This window comes from Myodes glareolus, chromosome 20 (assembly GCF_982192425.1).
Source record: "Myodes glareolus chromosome 20, mMyoGla1.1, whole genome shotgun sequence".
Taxonomy (NCBI): Eukaryota; Metazoa; Chordata; class Mammalia; order Rodentia; family Cricetidae; genus Myodes; species Myodes glareolus.
The window spans coordinates 52,157,379-52,174,501 of NC_142045.1; the positions used below are offsets into that span (position 1 = coordinate 52,157,379).

The 17,123-nt window shown below is 41.0% G+C and overlaps 1 protein-coding gene across 1 annotated transcript in view; it reads left to right on the top strand.

Moving 5' to 3' along the window:
* LOC125397498 (EGF-like and EMI domain-containing protein 1) overlaps nucleotides 1-11,606 on the top strand; it is a 660,639-nt gene extending 649,033 nt beyond the window's left edge. Inside the window, exons 20-24 of the mRNA XM_087899566.1 lie at nucleotides 1,159-1,287; nucleotides 3,401-3,529; nucleotides 4,587-4,715; nucleotides 5,980-6,108; nucleotides 11,155-11,606. Coding sequence (XP_087755692.1) covers nucleotides 1,159-1,287; nucleotides 3,401-3,529; nucleotides 4,587-4,715; nucleotides 5,980-6,108; nucleotides 11,155-11,336 — 698 coding nt within the window. The 3' untranslated portion in view covers nucleotides 11,337-11,606. The remainder of the gene's footprint in view (nucleotides 1-1,158; nucleotides 1,288-3,400; nucleotides 3,530-4,586; nucleotides 4,716-5,979; nucleotides 6,109-11,154) is intronic.
* The last annotated feature ends 5,517 nt before the right edge of the window (nucleotides 11,607-17,123 follow it).

Here is a 17,123-nt window from a genome sequence, read left to right on the forward strand (position 1 = left end):
TTAAATGAGATAATCCATGTGTGAAATATCATGATGTAAAAACTCCATAAGCTGGAGGTTATTAATGGTAGGCTCTTGGCCAAATTTGGCCACAAATATGTTTGAATTGGCTCCAGAATATGCCTTCCACGCTGTTATAAAATGATTTTAATTAGTTGCCAACTCTCAAAGATTGGAGAATTTCATGTAATATATGGATAGTGAGTTTTCCTTAAAAGGTTGTATTAGATGGCAGTATGAGGCCATATTTTTATGGCAGAACTAACTAAATAAGGGAATCATCCTCATCGTACAGGGGCAGTCATTCACACTGATGGTGCTTCCTGATGTTCCCCTGCATGGATAGGAAGGCCCTTCAGCCCACTTCTCTTCACTCATTGGTGTCTTAACTTCTGTTGGTAGTATGTTTGGGTACTACCCTCCCTACCCTGAGCAGTTAAGCACCAGAATATTAAAGAAAGAACTGCTCTTCTTTCCTCACTATTGATTTTGAGACGTTGTGTAAACTACACCCCACCATTGGTTGCTTCCTCTATGTCTATGATAGAATAATTTGACAAAAGCAACTTAAAGGAGAAGAGCTTACTTTGGCCCTCAGTTCTGGGGGACAGTCCTCCCTGGAGGGAAAAGCCACACGGCAGGAACTTCATGAAGCTGGTCACAGTGCTCTGCAGTCAAGGGCAGAGAACAGTGGATGTGGCTATTCAGTTTGCTTGCTTCCCATGCAATCCATGATCCAAACCAAGATAATGATAGCACCCTAATCAGTTAGCCTAATCAAGCGAGTCACTGGCACGTACAGAGGCCAACATAAACTAAATAATCCCTCAGGTATGCCTACTAATTTCCAGATCCCCCTGAAGTCAACATTAGCCATCCCACTTCCTGACTCAAATCGCTGCTGACTGTTCCGTAGGCAAACCCTACGTGCCAGTGTCCTAGGCACACAGGACCAGCCCAATATGTTTATGGAGCGACTGTGAACTGAGTGAGCCTGTGGCAGTGCTGCGCTTGTGACATCCAGGGGGCTGTTTTCATCTGAAGATTTTCTGCTGCTTTTCCTGTCTTTGTGTGGAAACTGTCTCAAAAAAAGAAAAGAAAAATCGTTGGCTCGTGACATATTCATTTAACGTAACACTTAAAAATGTTTTCCTTTAGGCTGTCCCCAGACTAACTATGGCACCAACTGTGAGCTCAAATGTATGTGTAGAAATGACGGACTCTGCAATGCTGAGGATGGAAGCTGCACCTGTGGCCTGGGGTGGACCGGGGAGCGCTGTGAGAAAGGCAAGCTGATTCCTCCTTAGCCTCACCAAGTCCACTTTAGGGTTCACTGTTATGGAGTGCCGAGTAGAGGCCCATGAAGCAGCTACTTTCCAATAACCTGTTTATAATTATGATCACATTTTTCATAAAATTGTGTAAGTAGTGATCATTAATCAGTACCTAGATTCTAGACAATTGCAGGAAAACTCTGAAACATCTGAAATTGAAATCTTATTGATGGGAACAAATTCCCCTGAGACCTCAATTCCACTTTTTTCCTAAAGCCCAAAGCCACTGTGGACATCACATTGGCTGCACCTTAAGGTTTTAAGCAAGGCACAGAAGAGACCCACACTCGTGGAGGACTTGACAAATGGTTAGAGGATACTGGCCTCTGGGAGAGAGACGGGTGTGTGTTCCGGGACTCGTGGCTCCTGTCCTTAGTCTCAGCACTGTGGAGACTGAAGGGGAGCTGAAATCCAAGTACAGCCTTGACTGTGTAGCAAAACATGAAATATGAAATGGCTCTCCCCATTACTGTTCTGCATTCTAGGGTTTTATTTTGTTCTTATTTATTTGTTCTTCCAAATTAATGTTATAGTCATTCATCTAGGAAAAACTCTTTGGTTGTTCCATTGTACTGTACGTTTTCAGAAAAAAATTGCATTCTGAGGTTAACTCGTTGTATTCAAGAACAAATAATCCATCCTTTATTCCACATTTTATACTCCTTATCAATAAAGACACTGACCTTAGTATTAAGATATTTAAGTTAAGAAGCAAATAATTAATTTTCTTATCCATGAAGTACCCGACGATATTTTAGTGAATTTATTGCAAGGCTTTTTCTTTATCTACATAGTTTATTATATGAGTTCTTTTTAGTCTGATAGCATATGTGATGTGATATTAATGAATTTCTAATAGTAAGTGGCCTTATATTCCAAGAATATAAGGCCACTTACTGTATGATGAATATTAACTATTTTATAAAGTGCTATTGGATTGTATATACTTATACATTCTATGATTTTGGCATTGATATCCAAGAGGAAAATGGAGCTATTTTATATGCAACCTTTTCCAGTTTGTAAAACTGATGTTCCACACATTCAGTGAAAAGCATTTGGAAATTTCCTTCCTCTTTCAACGTTCTGAAATATTCTAAGTCGAGATGGTGCCCTGTCTAGTGAACATTTGTGGATGGCGCCCTGCCTAGTGATCGTTTGTGGTTGGCGCACTGCCTAGTGAACGTTTGTAGAATCCCTGTGAATCTGGAGAGCACTTTCTTTCTCTCTCTCTTTCACTCTTATTCAATGTAAGAACTGTTACTATAATTTCTTATCTAGGTTTTCTGCCTCAAATTAAGATTGTTTGGGTAAGTCATTCCCTATAGCATTACCCATTTCATTTAATTTTGGAATTTTATTTATATTATGATTTTCATATTTGCACATTGGATTGTCATTTTCTTCATCTGTGTCTATGTCTGCTTGTGTGCACAGGGGTGTTTTGCCTGAGTGTGTGTCTGTGTACTGGAGGGAAGAAGAGGGGATTGGATATACTATAACAGGGGTTACACACGTTCTGTGACAATGATGTGCTGTGTGGATGCTGGGATCTACACTTAGGTCTTCTGTAAGAGCAGCAGTGTTGTTAGCCTCTGAGCAACCTCTTTTTTCCCTTTCTTCACCATTTAAGCAATGTAAGGTGCTGTGCTTTGCTCATTTCCGGGTTGTTGGGTTGGGACCCGGCCCCATGTGTGCTAGACACACCCTCTACAGCAATGGCCCTCAACCTCTCCAAAGTTGTGACACTTTAATACAGTTCCTCATGTTATGGTGACCCCATCTATAATTTTTTGTTGCTACTTCATAACTGTAATGTTGCTACTGTTCTGAATTGTAATGTAAATATCTAATATGCAGTATATCTGGTATTGGGAGGTCAAGACCCAGGGATTGAGAATTACTGTTTGCCCCATACCCAGTCTGTGAGTTCACCATTTTAATTTGATTAGTTAGTGGTTTATCTGTACTCATGTCTTCGTTAATGACAGTTTTTTCATCTTTGAACTTACTAATTTTTAACTGTCCTTTGACAAATCCTAATAGTTTGATGTTTTCTTTCTCAGCATGTTCTCCTGGTAACTATGGCCCAGACTGCAAGTTTAATTGCTCATGTCAGAATGGTGGTGTTTGTAGCAGGCTGTCTGGGGCCTGTGAGTGCCCCGAAGGGTTCTACGGACGAGGCTGTGAACATGGTAAACAGCAGAAGCTACCATATGTTCTCTGTGTGGAGGTTCTAAGCTCCAAAATGATTTTAAATCATAGAGAGAATATATTCATATTATATAAAATTACACAAACTTTTAGTGTATGTTACTGTAAACTGATTAAGTTTCACAGCTCAAATTAAAATTTCAGACTTTAACAAGTACCATGAAGAAAAAAATTGGGCTTTAAAATTCTTTAGGGTTTTCTGCCAATAATGGATTTAACAATCCATTGTTACTTGGAGGTACTCTCGGCAGACAGACACCCCATGAACCAGCTGTGAGTTTGTCTAAACAGGGATGCTCTTTACCCAGCTGCCTTTGGGCAGCAATGGATGGAAATCCTGCTTATATTCCATGTTATTTGTTTAAGGAATTTAATTCAATATTAGTGTCACTCTATTTAACCTGAACCAGAAGTTTAGGGTTAGGTTTTAGATGCTTTAATTTCTCTTGTGTTTGTATGATAGAGTAATGAGTGGAGAAAGAGCTTGCCTTGGCTCATAGTGCCATAAAGATGCCATCTATTCCAACAAGGAGGATTTAGATTAGGAATCAAGGAGGTGGAGACTGGCTGGTTATGTTGTATCTACACTCAGGAAGCAGAGAGCCAGCAGAAAGGGAGCCAGGCATGATGCCAGTATCCCTCCTCCCTCCGGTAGATTCCACCTCCTAAAGATTCCACAAATTTCCCAAACAGTACGACCAGGTAGTGAGTCTATGGTGCATCATGTGCGCCCATGGGGACATTTCACCTCTAAACGACAACAGGACGGTTGTAGTGCTCTTTGGTCAACTACAGTAAGCAAAGCAAACTGACATTATTAAGATATTTCAGATCTTCTCATGGGCTTTACTAGGTTTAGACATAATATCAACCCGTTTTTTCATGATTAATCTCTCCTGTGATTCCCCATACATCTAATTCTTCCCTTTTACATCATTTTTAGGCTTGATAAACACATGAACAAGATTATATCCTTTAGTCCTTTCTTCCATTTTGTTTCTAAGCTAAAGATTACATTTTGACATTTCTGTCTTCCAGAATGCCCTCCTGGATTTCATGGTTTTAATTGTGCTCACACCTGTGACTGCCAGAATGGAGCCAGTTGTGATGTAGGAAGTGGACAGTGTGTTTGCCCAGCAGGTTTCCATGGCAACCATTGTGAGCAAGGTATGGCAAGTGTGTTTGAAAGCACATGTCTGCGAGAGTTCCCTGTGAGCATGGGGTCTTCTGATTTATTCATGAGCATGAAAACCTAAGTTAAAACTGGCCACTTATGCTTTCGATTTATAATTACACTATAAAAAAATATACAGCAGCCAGTATAATCAGATTCCTCTTTTGTTCAAAATACTGTTCTCTCATGTAATATCACAAAATGAAAGCTGAAAGTCATTATAGGCAAGGATAATACCTCTGAATAAGATTCAATATTTCATGTAACGCTTGGTAAAGCAATCTGACATACCTGCCTGGCCTTGTGGTGTTGAGACAGAGCAGAGGAGTTGTGGAAATATTTAAAGATGAGAATTAAGCATTTATCACAAAGTAACCACAGTTATAAATGTGTATGAAATATGAAGTAATAAAGGCTAATCACCTTGAAATAAAATACCAAAAAGTCTTAAAAGATTCTGTCAATTAAAATGTTTTCAGACACCTGAGAGTATCACTGTGGTCACAGCAGATACAGACTTCTGTATAAAGTTATAGTGATGATGATGATGATGATGAAGATGATAGATAATATTATAGGGATCATAATTTAATTCTATATGGTGAATCAGAATTCCTGCCTATAAACATTTCAAATAGTCCATCTATATTTTAAAACATCACCATAGCTTTATATCTATTATTGTTTGTTCATTTTTTATTCATTTAACATTTAGTAGTTCAATAAGATGGAAACTATTATCTGCATATTTCTGTGTTAAAGTCTGGAAATACAGTAAAAAATATGGAGCATACATCATTCTTTAGAGATGAACTGTACATTATGTGTTAATAGAAATAGTAAGAGTTGTACACATGGTCTGATTTCTTAAGATTTTTTAGAGAAGTTTACTCACATTCTAGAACACTATGAACCAGTGTCAAAGTAAATAAACTTTGAGAACTGGTTGTTAAATCAGTCAGACAATGGATCTTACCTCTGAGAATTCCCAACATGTCCTCTCCTGAACAGCAAAACCCCACTTGGTCTCCTTTGCCATCTACTATTGAATCTTATGAGCATCTGTTTAATATGAATTTGCATATTCTCTCAGATGTTCAGCCACAAAAATGTTGATCTTTTTCAAACCTGAAGGTAAGACAGAGTATTCTGGACTTGCTAAGATAACTCCTTTTTCCACTTAGGAGAGTATAGGAAGAAAATTTTCCATGTGATAATTCAAGGGTTAATATTTCAGCATGTCTCTATCTTCTGTAGAATGTCCTCCCGGAACATTTGGGGACAATTGCCAACAATCTTGTGACTGTGAAGGAGAAAGTTCTTGCCACCCAGCCACAGGAAAATGCCTCTGCCCACCAGGGAGGGCAGGAACCAGATGTGAAACAGGTATGACCAACAAGCAAAATTCCAGAGGAACACAGGGATCCACAGACGCCTTGATCTGGAAATGACACTCTATAAAAGAGAATTGCCCAGCAACGCTTCCTAGTGTCTTCAGTTTGAGCAATCACCATTTGAAACTGTTGCATCATAGGCCCTCCACACCAATACCTTGCTTACCACAATTCTTTGCAGAGACACGCTGAATAGATGGTGATTCTGAAAACCCACTAGAACAAAAAGTAGACTATCTAGGTAGCATTCTCGAGATTCAAGAACCCATATTGTCTTTGGGAATTGATATTCATACTTTGTTTTCTTTCCCACCCACAGAAAGAATGACCTAGAATGTAAGGTTATGGTAATTTAGCAACTGCCAAAACAAGTGGGGAGAGTGGATAGAGTCGATTGATGACAAATCCCCTGCAGTGCGACTCGATGGATGGTTTTAGATCAAAAGGTTTTATATAATTCACCTCAGACCCAAGACACTGAGCCACCTCAGATAAGACCCCACGTAGAATGTTTAATCTCAGAATTTACTTTGCTTATCTTCAAAAGAACCAGGCTAAGGTTACATATTGTTAAGGTCCATTTCTGCACTTGTCAGCTATGAGCTTGTGGCCTCTATAATGGCGAGAGAGCCATGCTAGCCTCCCTGGCTTCAAAAGATTTCTATTCACCCAGCATCATTTTACATCCCAGCTCTCTCCTGAGCAATATCAATAGCAGCTGCTTTCCTGAAGTGAAGGCAGCGTTCTAAAAGCATTGCCTTTGCTTAATGCATCCCACTACCTCAAGACGTTGTCTATGTTCCTATTTCTATTGAATAAATTGGGATACTGAGGACCTAAGTTAGTAGACAATAGAATGTGTGTGTGTTGGGGGGGGTGTGCTTAGAATGGGTTCTGGCACATAGTAGATTTTCCAACAAGCATTTGTTGAAAGAATTTTTGCTTTGTTGGAGACATGGTAGATGGAAGTTGCTGCACTCTGTCATATCTGAAATTATTCTGTCAGAACAAATATCTATGATACATATGCCATCCACAGGAAAGGTCATGAAAATGACACACCTACAGCATTTGTGACCCCCCTGCACATTGAGGAAAACCACTAGTGGTCACTGAGTGTCCATTGTGTGCTCTACATAGATTCCCTTACTGCCCTCACCCTTCTCCTATGACAGAGCAGGAAGAAGACATCCCCAGAAAGTCATAAAGTTCAGTTATTTCCCTGTGTTACACAACAAGTAAATGGCGGATTTGAGATTTCAAGGAGGATGTCTGGGTTCGGAGACAAAGTGTTCCATATGAGTGCCTTCTTTTGTGAAAATTTTATATTGCACCTCTCTTGATGAAAGGCTTTGAGGCATTGATGCTGCTTGTCTGGCTGTCTGCACGTGAGACAGAGTCGTGAACTTCATGCCACTGCTTAATTAACTTAAAATCCACCTGTTCCAACACACAGGAATCCTTTTCATCCTTGGCGTCCACTGATAGTTATTGACTGCCATATTGGATAGTAGAACATAAAAAAATGTCCAGCATTGCAGAAGGTTCTAATAGATGGCGCTTGTAAGAGATGGGCTCTGTGAATAAAAGCGTCTGAACCACATCCTGACAGTCTAAGACCTATTGCTGGTTGCAGGTAAAAAGACAGACACCAAGGGTGCACTCTTGTAAGGAACAGAAGGCAGAGACAGGAGAACCAGTCCAAAGTTTGTGTGCCAGCTGACCTGACAAGAGACTTTCTGCTTCAGAAACAAGTGGAAAGGCAAGGACTAATTCGTCAGACTCGTCCTCGGATCCCCCACATCCTGTGGGGCACACAGTACTCACACCCACACCTATGCACTCAGTGAATGATAGCAATGTCAGGGCAAACAGGATGGCTTGGTGGGTAAGGGCACATGCTATTAATCCTGACAGCCTGGGCCTGATTCCTAGTCCTACATAGTAGACAGTGGGAACTGACTCTGGGAAATCATCCTCTGATCTTAAAACATTTGTCTTCCATCCCCCAACACACACATACACATATATATGTGCATGCACACATACACACATATACACACATATACACTCTACACACATACACACTCACATACACACGCACACACACATACACACATGCATACACACACATACACACACATATACATACACTTACACATACATACACACACATACACACATGCACACACATGCACACACACACATATACACACACTTAGACACACATACACACACTTACACACACATACACACACACGTACACATACACACACACAAGGCAGGGAGAATAAATCAAATAAAACCATGATTTAAAAATTAGAAATATGAAAAATTAGAAATATAAAATAACACTAGGCATCAAGCATGGCGACATATGGAAGTTAGGACAAGGTAAGGGCTCACACACTCTGTGTGCCCTACGTGCTGTGTTCCAGAGTTCCTTCCTATGTGTGTGAAAATTACAAAATGGCATGACTCCGATGTGGTAACTGTTCTCCACGGAACCTTGAGAGCCCTCTTGTCGGGGACTCTCGAGGCCCGGGCCTGTATAGATGTACGACAAGGTCTTTTCGTTGCACTTTTATGCTCAATTAGTTACAGTTCATCTGCAATAGTAACTGTGAGCAGCTGTGTCCATGCAGTCTCCATAAAGATAAAAGGCCTCATTTTAACTTAACTCTGGTAAAGGACCTATTAAACAGCCATAATATTAATTCATAAAAGAATGTAGCAACTTTTTATTGGATCATTCGCCCCTCCCCTTGGTAAATTGACATTTGCAGACATTCAAACAGATGTCTTAAATACACATGGTTATTAACATGGAAATGTGGTATTTTTATAAATTAAAATCAGATTCTCCGCTGCTCAGGAGAAATCCTGACTAATAACTCTTTAGAACAGAAGAAAAAATGTGGTCTTACCACTAAACTACAAGGTCTTGCAAGGCTCTCGGCAGAGCTCAGGCGTTGAGCTCACTTTGGAATGATGTTTTTTTTTTTCTTTAACTTTCCACAAAGTCTAAAATTTAGAGGACAGATTCATCTTTATTTTTATTGAATTTATTTGTCGTTTGTATATGCATGCATGAGCATTGTGGCAATATGGTGGGTATGCACACTGAGGTCAAAGGACAACTTGAGGGAGTCCTGGGGTTTGAACTGGCGTAACCAGACTTGCTAACAGGAACCTTGAAGCCCTGAGCCATCTCGCTGGCCCCAAATGCATTTGTGAGTGGCATCCACATTGCTGGTCCAGTGTCTCCCTGAAGGACACTTGGCTCTTCTGCTTAATGCTGAGCCATCAAGAAGATACTTCACTGAAGCTTTGGTTTATATTTCTCCTTCATATTTAAAATATAATTGAGCAAGACAATAAAGCTACTGGGCTTTTTAACCTGCCTTCATAGTGCAAGTCAAAAACAAAACCAATAGTAGTGAAAATGCCCATGAAGAACTTGTGAAGGGACCTGGAGATGGTTTAGGAAGCAAGCAAATGCACTTGACGCCCAAGCCTGAGTATCTGAGTTCGATTCCCAGAACCGATTCATAGTGGAAGTGTGACCAGAAAGTGGCTGACTGCCATAGTTTGACTGTGGCACATGAACCACATTTATACACACAATAAGAAATAAAATAAGATCAATAATTTATGAGGGACCCATCTTTAATCTATCATGGGCATATTGGAGCAATAAAGACGTATTAATGAAAAATGTCTCCAAGGGCTCTAGTACCACATTCTCCCTAGAATCACATCTTTGTTTTTATGTTGGGCTTTTCCAAGTTTTCTCACTTTCCAGCCTTAACTCTTTAGTTAAGCTTCTGAATATGCTGAATGTTTGTGCTTTCACATAGTTAGGCAAAGGAGAAAAGACCCTTCGGTAGGTATTCAGAAACTCAGCCCCGCACTCTGCAGGAGTATGAGGTAGACAGAGGCTGTCGTGGACCACACCAAACCCATCCATTTCTCTACAGAGCGGGAGGGCTTCCTCACGGTCTTGCCCACCTTGCAGACATTTGCTGGAAGTCATTTGCTAACAACCCACTTAGAAATTGTTTCTTTTCTATTTTGACATTATAATGTAATTACATCATTTCCCCATTCACCTTCCTCCCTCCAATCCTTCCCATATATCACACCTTGTTCCCTTTCAAATTCTCACTTTTTACTCTGAAGGCTGGGGCAGAGGTGGGGGAGGGGCGCTGTTACAATAACAGAGTTGGGTTCTCTAGCTCTTGAATACTTGTTAAGTTGCTTCCTGTTCTGGAAAGCATGAATCTACTTCCCTTCCTGGGCTGTGTATACTTTCTTCTTATCCTCAGTCCTGCAGAAAATGAATGTGTTTATTCTCTGCTAATTCTCTCCTGGACCACAGACTAAGTGCCCAAATATCGGCTTGCCCCCTTCAAGTCCTCTCTTTTAAATAGCTCTACTCACACCCAGCCCTCCAGTCCCTCCCCTTAACTGCCCTTCTCTTGGTGGCTGCAATACAATTCAACTTTGAGCCCTTTTAGTGCGTTCACAACACCAGGCACATTGGGATTCGACGGCCCTTTTGACATATTTTAAGAGACAAGAGTCGAGTATAAAGCTATTTCGCTTTCAACAACCCAAGCACACAAAATCATGCTTTTAACCTAAAGTAAAACCTCCCGCATTGTGCATTCGGAGAGAGCGCTGACTTTTTCTGACCCCAGGCAGCTAATCCATTTCCGTGTCCCACACAGTGCAACGGCTATAAATGTTATGGAGTAATCAGTTTCTGAGAAGGCTCTTTAGAAATAGAAGTTGTTGTCCTCACTCTCCCTGTGTCCAATTTTTCTCAATAACTTCTTCCTCACACCCACCCTCCTGTTTGCCACCCAGGGACTCTCGCGTTTATGACGTAACATGCTAGCACAAGGGAAAGGTACCACAGAGGAAAACAGAATTTTTTTCTCCCAGACTCTCATTATCTCGTTCATTTCCAGAAAGTAATTGTGTAGTTGAAAGCATGTCTGAGTTGTTTCGGTTTTTCCTTCTTCCCCCGCAGAATGCCAGGCAGGCCACTATGGACCCGACTGCAGGCTGCGGTGTGAATGCTCGCACGGAGCTCGCTGCAACCCAGTCAATGGCGGCTGTGCCTGTCCCAGGAGGAGAATGGGCCCAATCTGTGAGGAGACTGACTCGCCTCCTCCACAGCCAAAGACCCACAGCTCTTCCGAAGGTGAATAGAATCTCTTTTGCAGTTCCTCACGATTTTTCATCGTAACAGGAAAACACACAGTCCCTGGCCTCCTTCCCGACGTGGAGCATCAGGAAGTGAAAAGGTGCCACCTCCAGTTTGCCACCTCTGTGCTCAGTTCTCCAGCCCAACCTGCGAACTTTTTTTTCCCTGAAGGACACACTCCAAAAAGAGAAAGGGAAAGGAAAAGGAAAAAAAGTATTTGTTCAGGATCCGAACCACAGTAACATTTGAACTAATAAAGGATGCTTTTTAGAAAATTTGTGCCGGCAGTATTTGAATTGGGAAGGGAAAACTGCTTCGCAGTGCAGGTTGGGCTGCCCTGAAATATTCACACCTATTCACTGAAAACCCCAGTGCCTTAAGTAGCTGGATCCTTTAGAAAGGGCTAGAATTCCATCCATTTGCTTGCAGAACCTACTTCCCGGTAACTCTGCTGCAGACTTCAAACACACTGCATTTTGTACATGACTTTTAGTGTGGGGGATTATTAAGATTTTAGCCCATGGAGGTGGGGAGCAGAATAAAAACATGACACGCATGTGAACAGTGAGTCATGAAAATGTTTAGTGATGTTTTCCGTCTCCAGCCAGCACACAGGGAAAACAAGGGCAGAGCTGATGGGGCCAAGACCTGACTGCCTCTGGGGATGCTCCGTTTCCCGTAATTCAGGAATAAATTGAATAGCCTTAAAATCCAAATTACTCATCAGTTCCAGCAGCTCCCAGTCTTTTATGAGTGGAAGATAGATATGCATTTTTCAGAATCCTGGCTAATCATATTAGTAAGTAATAACTTTGTCGACTGAAAATGCTGCTCAAGAATTTTCAGGATAAAAACAGAGACTTTGACTATTGAAATTATATGACTAGAGTTTATTTTTGTGGAATGACTAGAGTACCTTTGAAAATTCAAAACTGATTTTGGATAAAATTGCTGGAAAGATCTATGAAGAATACTTGCTGTTGTCAATTCAGCGGCGTCGTTGGTTTGCGTGCAACCTTGACTCCTGCAGCTGTTTTTGTGTCGTTCTGGGGCGGAAAGGCAGAGCCTCTTCCATACCAAGCATGTGCTTTGCTGCTGAGCGGCTGCCTTCACCCTTTCTCAGCACATCAAAACATGTGTAACATGCCTGCTGAAGGAAGATGTGGCAAACTAAAGGTTACTAGATGATATACAGGCTTTGATGAGCTCATTCTCTATCAGTTTAATCTCACCCTGAAAGAGGCATGGTCAACTTATTTTCTGTTTTCTCCATATTAGCAATTAAAGTTGTATATTTTCAAGCATTGAGCTACTTTGGTCAGCAGTAATGCTACAGCTAACGGTTCAGATTAGCTGAAAGGCGGGCTCTATTCTGAATACTTTGCCCATTTCCTTACCAGGGGTTTTCAAGTCTCTCTAAAATGTTACCTTTGTAATCCTCAGAGCAATCAGCATAAAAGGCAGTAGGAGGGTTGGGGGATGGCTGAGCATTAGCATTTGGGAGAGTATGGGTCCTTCAACATGGCTTAAATATGGCTCTGTGGTGCACTGGATCACACATTGGACTTCTACTAACAAAAACCCAGTTAAAAGCCAGCTGAGCACAGCAGCTATGTGCAGTACTGGGTTAGCATCCCTCTCTTGCTCTGGACTCCTACTTCACCATTTGCTAAAGACTGCGGCTGTAACGGGAGGAGCACAGAATTGCATTTCCTGTCCTCACTTGAGGTTTTCTCTCCATTGAGAGAGAAGACAGACTCTGGATTTAACGAGGAAAAGCAATGAAATTTCTTTCTGCCTGTATTTGCTTTTGATACATAATACCCATGTCTTTGCAAATGAGAAGCTGTTAGTAAAATGTTAAGCACAATTCTGGGAAAACGTCAGATGGTTCATATATTATCTCCTTCCACACCATTCCACCTCAAACACCAAGTAAATAAATGGAAAAGATTACGAGAGAAATGAAAGTCATAGCATGAATTGGCATGATTCGTTGTTGTTGTTGCTGCTGCTGCTGCTGCTGCTGCTGCTGCTGCTGCTGCTGCTGCTGCTGCTGCTGCTGTTTTGAGACAGGGTCTCACTATGCAGCTCTGACTTTCCTGGACCTCACTATGTAGAGCAGGTGTTTTCTGCCCCTTGAGTGCTGGAACTAAACACAAGTGCCACCACATCCAGATTGCGTGACGCTGTAGACAAACTAAGTTCCACCTTCTTTCCTGCACAAGCAAGCACTTAGGCAAAACACCATAGATCCCCTTCTTGGTAAAAATTTGCATGGTTCATCTTTCACATTAAAAATGAAACCAGAAAAAATTTGAAATCAAAATATTTCCGGTGTACTTTTGAAAAAAAAAATCTTTGGTTTTTCATTAGTCAGCTTTATAGCAATACTAAGCAAATACTATAAATCTATAAATCTCTAGCAAATACTAAGACTATCAACTTAAGAGGAAAACAATGTTTAATTTGTTTGCTTAGTTTTCACTGCTGCGATTCTTCGGATCTGTTGCCGTCAGGTCTCTAATGGGGGGTTATTTATTACTGAGGAGCACACACAATTGCAGATTTGTGCATGGCATCTGCTTATTTGTGGTCAGGATGGGAAAGTGAGGGAATGGAAGCCTTGAGGTGCTTTCACTTTCTTCAGCAGGGCCACACCAATGACCTGAAGACTGTTTATAGGCCTCGCATATTAAACCTTCATCGCCTTCAGGTAGTACCATCATGGCATTGAGGTCTTACCATGGTCAGCTCTGAGGCCTACTTGGGGTGAAACTCTGCAAATGAGGAGACGGTCGCTCACGTCATCTCTCCTAAACAACACATGCTTCTGTTGGAGGATACCATTAACACCAAATTAACATTTAACAAACAAATTAAACATTTTCTTTTAAGTTGATAGTTTTAGTATTGGCTATAGTAATCAAAAGATGACTAATAAAATTCCAAAGAAACTGTTTTTTCAAGGTGACCAGAAGTGCACTGGAAATTTGATTTCAAACATTTTTTTTGTTTTGTTTTTTAATGGGAAAGAGGTAAGAGGTAACTGGTAAGTTTTACAAAGAAGGGAAGCTATGGTGATTTGCATAAGTTCTTGCTGACTGGTATAATTAAGGAAAATTATTAAGAGCAAGATATCACAGGTGAACTAACAAGCAATCAGTGTTAATCTGAAGAATAGTCACAGTACAAAGTGTCCAAAATCTAATTTTCCTGCAGATGACTTTAAGAGAATCAAACAATGTTCTTAAATGACAGCCACTTTTAAAAATATATCCTTTAAGACAGAAGTCTATTGAAATTCCATGTTTCTGAACAAAAAAAGTATACCATTCAGTATTGCACAGTAAGGATTTACCGAGGTTTCTCCACATAAAGAGCTGTGCAAGGGGCCGGAGAGGTGGTTCAAGGACTAACAGAGCATGCCGCTGCGAGGATTGTAGTGCCCAGGTGGGGTGGCAAAGACTGCCTATCATTCCGGTGCAGGAGATCTGAATCCCCTGGCATCTGCCAGCATCCACACTCATGTGCACACACCTTCCCCTGACATATGCACATGCACATATTTTAAAATCACTTCAATCCTTTAAACAATCTACACAGTTCCAGGGAACTGCGATTTGACTACCACGTTGTAGTTTCTACAACGCTATAAAGAGTCTAGCTATTGTTCAAAATGGCCTATAATTTAATAGACACACCCTCCTCAAGCCAAAGTTCGATGTAAAATTAGAATCCTTGTCGTTGGGATAATATGTATTCCTACTCCTGTTTCTCTTCACTGTATAACCTGTCCTTTGAATGCAGAAATTTTGATCCTTGAAGGCAATATATCCACTCATAATATTTAACCTCTTTACAGAAGTGCCTATACGGCAAAGTCTCAGGCTTCCCATTTGAAACACAAAATCAGAGTGGGGATTATTATGCTTTTCTACAATAATATAGCTCTCGTTTCAAGAGAAGAGGGCAGAGGCATGGACATGTGGTCGCTAATTTAAGTCTACATCGGCATGCCTGTGTTATACCATTTCAGCAAAGCACCTAACTTTCCCTGCATTCTCTGACTTTTACATTCATTTACTGCATTTTTCAGAAGAGGCAGCCTTTTGACACGGGTTAAATTATTTTTAGAGAACTTGGAAATCATTCCAAAACTTAGTGGCAGGAAGGCATTTCCTTTGTTAGAAACAGGAAGGAGGTTTGGCCTCTTCTGGGCCTCCTTCGCCTCGGTTTCTTCAGGACGCAGTAATACAGATGCAGCGAGAATTTAAAAGAGCATTTTGATGAAGTGAGCAAATAGTAGCAAGTATCTACACCCTAGAAGTCGTGTTTGCAATCCAGTTGAAATAACATTTCATGGCTCTGTAATAGGAAAAGGAAAAAAAAAGAGTATAGCTGAGCTTTTAAAATAGTTTTCAAAGAGATTCTAAAATTTGCCCCTTTTAGCTAATCATGTGGAAACTGTATTCAGCTCTCCTCTTGAAATTCCAGTGTTTCTAAGTAAAGAGATTCCAAGACAAATAACGAAAGTCTAAACTACATGCTTGAAAGGGACAGACACCTTCTCTTTTTCTAAATTAGTTTTACTTTTGTTTATGTGTGCATAGATGGATGTGAATGTGCCCGTGGATGTAGATGCCCCAGGAGGATAGAGACATTGGGTATACGTTGAGCTAGAGTTACAGGTAGTTGATGTCTGCCTGATGGGGGTGCTGGAAACCTAACTGAGACCTTCTGGAAGAACAGTAAACACTCAACCACTGGGTCTTCTCTCCAGTTCTAACACACCTCTTTTACTTGGGGTGGGGGGAGGAATTCAACTTGAAGATCTGACAAGCAAAGCTGCCAAACCACTAAAGAAATCTGTAGACTGAAAAGGAGGGAATTCCTGTCTCATCCTGCTTTATATTTCTTTCTAGTGCTGGGCTTAAAGGTGTGTGCCACCACTGCCTGCCCTGTATTGGCTGACTAGTGTGGCTGCTGGGATTAAAGGTGTGTGCCACCACTGCCTGCCCTGTATGGTTGACTGGAACACACCTCTTCTTACACTCTTCCAAATATCGACCATATTCTTTCATTACCAAATTTTACATTATTAGTTAATGAAATATTTAACCATTTCATGTTTTAATGTTGTGTACGAGTGCTTAAAAATACTTTTCACATTTAAATAAATGCATATAACTCTTCACACCCTCAAGTGTTAGTCCTCCAATGTGATGGCAACTTGGGAAGCCTCGGCAAAGAATGAGAGCAGAGAACATTGCTGCATCCTAACAATAGCACTGCCATTTCCAGCATTCAGTACCTATGCCTTCTCTTTTGGTGGGTGTAAGTGCTCCCCGTGAGTGAGAGGGGATTGGGGTTACTGTGTTTGCCTCCTTTTCACCTCCCCACTCCTGCTGTGTCAAATTCAGAGCCATCTTTTCTGTATTTACTTACTAATCAGACCAGTTAGTATTGATCACTTAGAATTGGGGTCTTGTCTCTAGAAAGAAACAAAAACCCAATTTGGCTCGCCCTGCCTCACTAGCCTGACCCCTGTAGCTTCACTTCTAGGGGCGAGACACTGTGAAATTCTCTTCCATCCATGTTGGAATGTAGACGGGTGTGATTTTTGTAGGTCTTTTGCAGGCAGTCATACTGTTGAAGATTCACAGGAACAAACCTTTGTCCTGCCCAGTGACAGTGGTTCAAGTGTGGGGGCGCTTACAATCTTCCTGCTCCTTCTTCTGCCTTCTGAGCTCTAGGTGTAGAAAATGTGATTGTAATCATTTCTAAATATC